Genomic DNA, 8,307 nt, shown 5'->3' on the forward strand with positions numbered 1-8,307 from the left:
TAGAGGTCTCATTTTATTCATCATTATTTTCTCTCATTTGTGAGGTGTTACTTAACTTTTTGGGTAGAAAACCTTAAGGGGAAGTGGTTTTATCTTATCTTTGAAAAGATAGGAACTTATAAGGTTAAACCTTGTCCTTAAAGGTTCAAATCTAGTGGATTTCAAAAATCCTTAGTTGAGGAAAACTAAGGTAGTGGAGATAGGCAATTTAGGTTGAACCACTATAAATACTCGAGTCGTTTTATTTTTGGCATTTCCTTAAAACATTTTAATACACCAATTCACCCCCTCTTGGTGCATTTCGATCTCAACAATTAGTATCAGAGCTAGAAATTTAGAGGAGGTTTTACCACCAAGAGAAAATATTCTCAAGATATCCAAGATGGAAGCCACAAGTCAAGAAATTTGCTTCAAATATTAGAGCAAAATTCCACCATATTGGGAGAAGGGAATTCCACCATGAGGACTCCTTTATTTAATGACACCAACTTCTTATATTGGAGAACAAGAATGAAGCTATTCATCCAAGCTAACGACTGTAAAATTTGAAGGATTATTATAAATGGGTCTTCCTTTCTAATAAACAGGGTCGAAGATGTTATTATCCCAAAGGAATAGAGCGAATAGGATGATAATGAAATCAAGAAAGTACAAGTAAATGCAAAATTTATGCACACTCTATTTTGTGCTCTTGGTCCAAATTAGTACAATAGAGTCTCCTTATGTGACAATGCAAAAGAAATATGGGACAAGATTGAAGTCACCCATGCAGGGACAAGTAGATTTAAGGAGTCCAAGATAAGCCTTCTCTCCCTTGATTATGAGTTGTATAAGGAAAAATTGGAAGAATGAATCAATGAGATGTCCGGTTGCTTCAGCCACATCATTAATGGTCTCAAAGCCCTTGGGAAGATCTATCCCAACAAGGAGATGGTGAAGAAGATGTTGAATAGTCTCCCAAGATATCAACTTACTCTCACTTGATGAGCTCATCGGTTCCTTGTTGACTTATGAAATGAAGATTAACTACAATGCACAAGAAATCAAAGAAGCTCCAAAGAAAATGGGATTTTCCTTCAAATCAATAACTTGTGAGAAAGATGAAGGCTCTAGTAATGATGATGATGATGAGGAGATGGTTATGTTTGCAAAGAAATTCAAAAAATTCATGAAGTTCAACAAAGCCAAAAGATTCCCAAGAAAAGACATCATTAAGGGTGAACCAAGTAAGAAGGAAAATGACCCAGTCATTTGCTATGAGTGTAAAAAGCTGAGTCACATTAAATTTGATTGCCCACAATTGAAGAAAAAGGGGCATTAAAACAAAATAAGAAAGTCATGATTGCAATTGGAGCTATAGTGATTCATCCAATAGTGATGAGGACAATGAAGTTGCCAACCTATGTCTTATGGCAATTGATGAACCAAATGTAATCCTAAATTCTAGTGAATTAAATGAATATACATTTGAAGAATTACAAGATTCCTTTAATGAATTAGCTACAGATTTTGAGACTATGAACTCCAAATATAAGAAAATGATTTCAAAATTAAAAGAGGAAAATAAGTCTCTAATCATAGCTAAAGAAGAAATAGAAAAGAAATTTAATGATATGCAAGATCAAATTGATGATTTGATTTTAAAGAATGAAAACTTGCATAATTCCTTTCTATGTTTCATATGGGGCAACAAAAACTAAATAATCTGCTTGAATCTCAAAGAGCCTTCTTTGCCAAGAGTGACTTAGGTTTTGTAAATTTACAAAAAAAAAAAGAAAATTTAAAAATTTCTTTGAGAAACCAAGCTATATTTATGATGCATCACTCTTATGCACACATTGTCACAAAAAGGGGCATGATAAACAAGTATGGTCTTTAAGGAAGCTCACATCTAGGAGTAAACTCACTAAAAGTGTGTGGATTCTAAAGGAATTAAACACATTTCAAAATGAGGATGCTTTAAAGAAGTGGATTCCTAAGGGGACAAAAATGTTAAGACTAATGCTAATGGACCCAAGAAAGTTTGGGTACTAAAATTCAAAGTTTAACTTTGTGTTTGTAGGAGGAAAAGCATTGCTTCAAGGCAAGCAACTCTAAGAAGAACTCATGGTACCTTGATAGTGGATGTTCTAGACACATGACCGGTGACAAAAGCTATTTCATGGAATTAATACCAAAGAATGGATGAGAAGTTACATTTGGTGACAACTCCAAAGGGTTTATTGAAGATATAGGTTTTATAGGTATAAATTCTTCCACTCTCATTAAAAATGTACTTTATGTCAATGGTCTTAAACATAACCTTCTTAGCATTAGTCAACTTTGTGACAAGGGATTTAAAGTAACATTTGAGTCTAATGGGTGCAAAGTTGTAGATATTGTAAATGATATGATTATTTTTGTAGGACATAGGGTAGGTAATATTTTTATGGTGCATCTTGATGACATATATTCCTCTAATATTTACTTTATGGCTAATAATGAAAATGTATGTTGGCTATGGAAAAGAAGATTAGGACATACAAGCATGGGTGTTATTTCAAAGCTTATTAAAAATGAACTTGTTGTTGGCATGCCTAACTTTCCTATTAACTTTGATAAAGTATGTGATGCATGTGCTAAAGGTAAACATAAGAGCATCTTTTAAATCTAAAAATATAGTTTCTACATTTAGAGTAGTCCCACTTATTCATATTGACCTTTTTAGACCTACTAGAACTGTGAGTTTAGGAGGTAAACAATATGAATTTGTTATTATTGATTATTATTCTAGATATACATGGGTTTTCTTCTTGTTTTCAAAAGATGAAGCTTTAGAAAATTTATTACTTTTTGTAAAATGATTCAAAACCAAGTGTGATATTCAATTTCAAGTTTAAGAAGTGGACATGGAAAAGAATTTTAAAACCTTGGCTTTGATAATTTTTGTAATGAACAGGTATTAGTCACAATTCTTCAGCACCTAGAACCCCTCAAAAAAATGGAGTTGTTGAGAGAAAAAATAGGACTTTAGTGGAAATGGCTAGAACTATGTTATGTGAAAATAATTTGCCAAAATATTTTTGGGCGGAAGCCATAGACACTTTGTGCAATATTATAAATAGAGCTATGGTTAGGCTTGTTCTGAAGAAAACTCCTTATGAACTTTTTAAAGGAAGAAAGCCTAACATAAGCCACTTTCATCCTTTTAGTTGCAAATTTTTTTTTGAATAATGGAAAAGAAAATTTAGGAAAATTTAATGTCAAAAGTGATGAAGGTATTTTTCTTGGATAGTAATTAGCTAAATTACTATAATACCCCTATGTATGGAAAATTACTGTTATACCCCTAGGTGCAAAATTACCGTTATACCCCTAGGATTAATTTTGACTGAAAAGCATGACGATCTGATTCTGTATGATGTATGCCATGATTATATATCTGTTGCATGGAGACATGGGTTATATTATGGAGGAAGCGTTCTGGTGGCTATGCCACAAATATCTCGATCGATGGCTCGCCACAAATATCGATCGGTGGCTCGCCACATATATCTGATTCGGTGGCTCGCCACGATTATCTCAGATCTGGTGACTCTATCACATTATCTGTTCTGGCATCCATGCTGCAAATTCTATGGTGTGTAGCGGTTGGGTGGGTCGAGTTGTCTCCTCACACGGTGTAAAGTTGGTACGGGGGTGTATACGGTTGGATATGGTTGGGTTTCGCATAAACATGTAATATCTGCTACGTTACATTATGGGCCTATAGGCTTTATTCGAATTGCATTGCAGGCTAAGGCCAACTTATTCTATTTCTATGGTTTGAGCTGATATAGGCTATGGTTGGGTTATTTTACACACTGAGTTTCCCCAAACTCACCCCTTTTATTTTCATCCACGCAGGTAATCCCCAACCATAGTGGGCTTGGAGCTGTGAGGGAATTTGGAGTGGCCACCCGTTCTGAAAGTTTGATTTTCTTCTGGTGAACTAGACATCCTTTTATTTACGTTTGAAGTTTTGGGTTTTTAAATGTAATAAGGCCGCTTATTTATTTTGATGGTTTTTAATATGTATTACTAAGATAGGTAATACTTATTTTAACTGTTGAAATTGGATAGCTTTAGGCGCGTTTTAAAAACAACAGTTGATTTCAAAATAACACGACAACAAGCAAAGCTTCCGCAATGAAAGTATTTTCCAAAATTAATCACTTTTCCTAAAATGACTTAATCAAATCGGTTTCCTAGAAATATCCATGACGTTAAGGTGTGGCAATGGCGATATGTATGTCTAGGATTGGATCGAAGGAGCTTGGTACTTAAGCGATCCGATGGACTCACCACCTCTTTTCGAGCTTCCTACCGGTGCATGACTTCCATTCACTTTAACCCTTAATGAATTAATCTTTTGAACATCAAGTACGATTTTCTGGACTTAGAATGGAAATTTTTTTTTAACGTTTTTGATGTGGCATGCCGGATCCGGCCATAACTTCTGGGTCGGGTTTGGGGTGCTACACTTTAAGTATTACTGAAAAATGGAAAAAAAAGGGAACTTTGTAAGTCGAACAATTCTCGAACATTCCATGAAAGAAAATGTTTATATTCAAGTATATTTACGACAATATGCCCTAATTTCAATCATTCATTCATTCATCCATTCATTCACTAATTTCTTTATTCAAAAACATTATTTGAAAAAAAAATAAAACAACATTTTTTATGACAAATCCAAATAATTTTTGAACTTTGGGAATAAATGACATTTGAAAAAGGACCAAAGATAGCTTATCGATATAACACCCGCCCTGGACAACTGACAGCTTATACTGTTACATGCTATCCTTGAGTCCTCTGAGATGTAATTGTTTTTAAGAGTTTTTATATCAAATTTTAATATAGTTCAGTTAATTTAATTTCTTTCAAAAATCCATGTAAAACTGTTTTCTCTTTAATGAAATCAGATTTAGATCATGTCCCCATTCACTTTTATTCATTCAATCGTTTTCATTCATATACCAATATACATACTCATAATTATTTCAAGATATACCTCATGAATTGATAAATAAACCAAATAACATCTTTGAATCAAATTCTTATAATTATGTTCACTATAATGATCATGGGATAGAAGAGGAGAAAGTTGTTCCAGATGAGTTTTTCAGGCTCATGGAACAAGAAAAGAAGCTTATAAAACCCTACTGGGAGGGAACATATTTAATCAATCTGGGTGATGATAAGGTAAGAAAGGAAATTAGGATTGAAACCACTCTTATGCCAAAGCAAAGTCAATTATCAAAGGATCTACTCATTGAGTTCTCAGATGTGTTTGCATGGTCATACCAAGATATGCCGGGTTTGGACACTAATATCGTGGAACACATGCTACCTTTGAAATTAGATTGCGAGCCCATATACCAGAAGTTGAGAAGGATGAAACCTGATATGCTTTTGAAGATTAAAGAAGAGGTTAAAAAACAATTTGATGCAAGATTTTTGGAAGTAGCTAAATACTCAGAGTGGGTGGCGAATATTGTAAAGTTCCTAAAAAGGATAGGAAAGTCAGAATATGCATTGATTATAGAGATTTGAACCGAGCCAACCCTAAGGATAATTTTTTGTTGCCTCATATAGACACATTGGTGGATAACACTGCTAAACATTGTGTATTCTCTTTCATGGATGGATTCTCGAGGTATAATCAACTTAAAATGGCAAAGGAGGACATGGAAAAGATCACGTTGATCACGACTTAGGGAACTTTTTGTTACAGGGTCATGCCGTTTGATCTAAAAAATGCTGGGGCCACGTATCAACAAGCAATAGTGACATTGTTTCATGACATGATGCATAAAGAGATTGAAGTTTATGTTGACGATATGATAGCAAAGTCCGCTAGGGAGGAAAGTCATGTGGAAAACCTCTGCACACTATTTGAAAGATTGAGGAAATACAAATTAAGATTGAATCCAACAAAATGTACTTTCGGGGTAAAGTTGAGGAAGTTATTGGGTTTCGTAGTGAGTGAACAGGGACTTGAAATAGATCCGGATAAAGTTCGAGCAATTCAAGATTTGACACCTCTTAAAACCTAAAAGGAGATAAGAAGTTTTATGGGACAGTTAAATTACGTGTCTCGTTTCATCTTACAGTTGACGGATAAATGTGATCCCATCTTCAAGCTCTTACATAAGGATAATAATGGTGAATGGACTAAAGATTGTCAAAAAATGTTTGAGAAAGTAAAAGAGTATTTGGTTAAACCACCAATTTTGATTCCCCTAGTGCTAGGAAGACCTTTGATTTTTGTATTTGGTAATGCTTGATAATTCTATAGGTTGTGTTCTAGGGCAATGAGATGGTTCAAACAAGAAAGAGTGCACAATCTATTATTTTAGCAAGAAGTTTACTGAATATGAAGCCAAGTATTCCTATCTGGAAAAGATGTGTTGCGCTTTAGCATGTACCCCACATCGACTAAGGCAATACATGTTGTATCACACCACCTTCCTCATTGCAAAGTTGGACCCTTTGGAGTACATTTTCTAGAAGCCATCATTGTCAGGAAGACTTGCTCGTTGGCAAGTGGTATTGTCTGGGTATGACATCATCTACATGTCCCAAAAGGCTATAAAAGGAAGTATAGTCACGAAATTTCTGGCTGAACCAAACTCTGTTAAGATGTGTCGACATAGAAGAGGTGAATCAGATAATGAAGGAAATCCATGATGGAGTATGTGGAGTACATAGTAATGGACATATGATGTCAAGGCAAATCATAAGGGCTGGATATTTCTGGTTGAATTTGGAATGATATTGTTTAAATTATGCTAAAAATGTCATAAATGCCAGATTTATGCAGACAGTATTAATGCTTCTCCTACCAATCTTCATATCTTGGCACTTCCTTGGCCGTTCTCAATGTGGGGCATGGATGTCATTGGTTCTATCACACTGAAAGCATCAAACATGTATCACTTTATCTTTATAGTGATTAATTATTTCACCAAGTAGGTCGAAGTCGCTTCATATGTCAACGTAACTCGATCAGTGATATGTAAATTTCTAAAAAAATAGGTCATCTGTCAGTACAGTTTACCAGAAAGAATCATCTCAGATAATGCCAAGAACTTGAACAATGCCCTGATAGAAGAGGGTTGCCCACAATTTAAGATCAAGCATCACAATTCTACACCATATCATCCAAAAATGAATGGGGCAGTCGAGGCCACAAATAAGAATACTAAAAAGATCATTTCCAAGACAACAGAAACGTATAGGGATTGGCATGAGAAACTCTATTTTGCCCTCTATGCATACTGTACATCAGTGAGAACTTTGACTAGAGCTACTCTATTTTCATTAGTGTATGGCATGGAGGTCGTTTTACCTATTGAGGTGCAAATCCCATCTTTACGAGTGTTAAGGGAGGTGCAACTAGAGAAGGCTGAATAGGTGTAAGAGAGATATGAGTAGTTGAATTTAATTGAGGAAAAGAGATTAGCAGCTTTATATCATGGCCAGTACTGAAGAAGATTCTGTCATATGTTTATGATCATTAGGGAAAATGGATGCCAAAATGGGAGGGACCGTATATGGTGAAAAAAGCTTTCTCTGGTGGAGTATTGATTCTCGCTGAAATGGATGGAGACAAGATGTCGAACCCTGTAAATTCTAATGCAGTGAAAAAAATACTTTGCTGAAAAACTAAGCTTGATTGTTCTTAAAGAGTTATTCACATTAAGTAATATTGGCTTTTTCTATTTTTCTTTTCTTTGTCCATCATGTTTAAGGTTACGTTTTACCTTAGAGTCTTGCATTCTCCTTAAGGTTAATTACTTAATAAGTTGGCCATGTTCAAAGTGACAGATTGCATTTTTGAAATATCCTAAACTTGAAGAAAATTTCATCCTCTGTTAACCACTTTTTGCCATCTTGTTTGTTCAAAATTGACACTTACCGAAGGATCACCTCCACGTTGGAGGACAATTTGTGAGGTTTTGGGTATGGATCTATAATTTTACAACATTGTGAGACAAACATGAGATTATGCACAATTCAAATTGAAAAGATAGGCGCATTCCCAAGAATGACCTTTGTGATGAGATTAACCATATTTTGAAAAGATAAATGGCATTCATTTGTTCTCCCCGTCACTTGGAGAAAATTATATCCCTTGCTACCCCATTTTGAGTTTAATGTATCTTCTTTCTGAACCCTAATTAAAGTCATCCATCGAACATTATGGATTGACAAGAAAGATAATGAAAAGTAAAAGAAAATTTCTAAATTCTTGATCTCATTCCGGAAAAAAAGAGAAAT

General features: G+C 34.6%; 1 protein-coding gene across 1 annotated transcript; it reads left to right on the forward strand.

Annotated features, from left to right (window-relative positions):
• The first annotated feature begins 1,015 nt into the window (after positions 1–1,015).
• LOC108471331 (uncharacterized) lies at positions 1,016–6,080 on the forward strand. The gene is made up of 3 exons (XM_017772964.1): positions 1,016–1,226; positions 5,117–5,504; positions 5,759–6,080. The coding sequence occupies exons 1-3, from the start codon at positions 1,016–1,018 to the stop codon at positions 6,078–6,080; spliced, it is 921 nt and encodes a 306-aa protein (XP_017628453.1).
• Positions 6,081–8,307: the final 2,227 nt, after the last annotated feature.

Source organism: Gossypium arboreum, chromosome 10, assembly GCF_025698485.1.
Source record: "Gossypium arboreum isolate Shixiya-1 chromosome 10, ASM2569848v2, whole genome shotgun sequence".
NCBI classification, from domain to species: Eukaryota; Viridiplantae; Streptophyta; class Magnoliopsida; order Malvales; family Malvaceae; genus Gossypium; species Gossypium arboreum.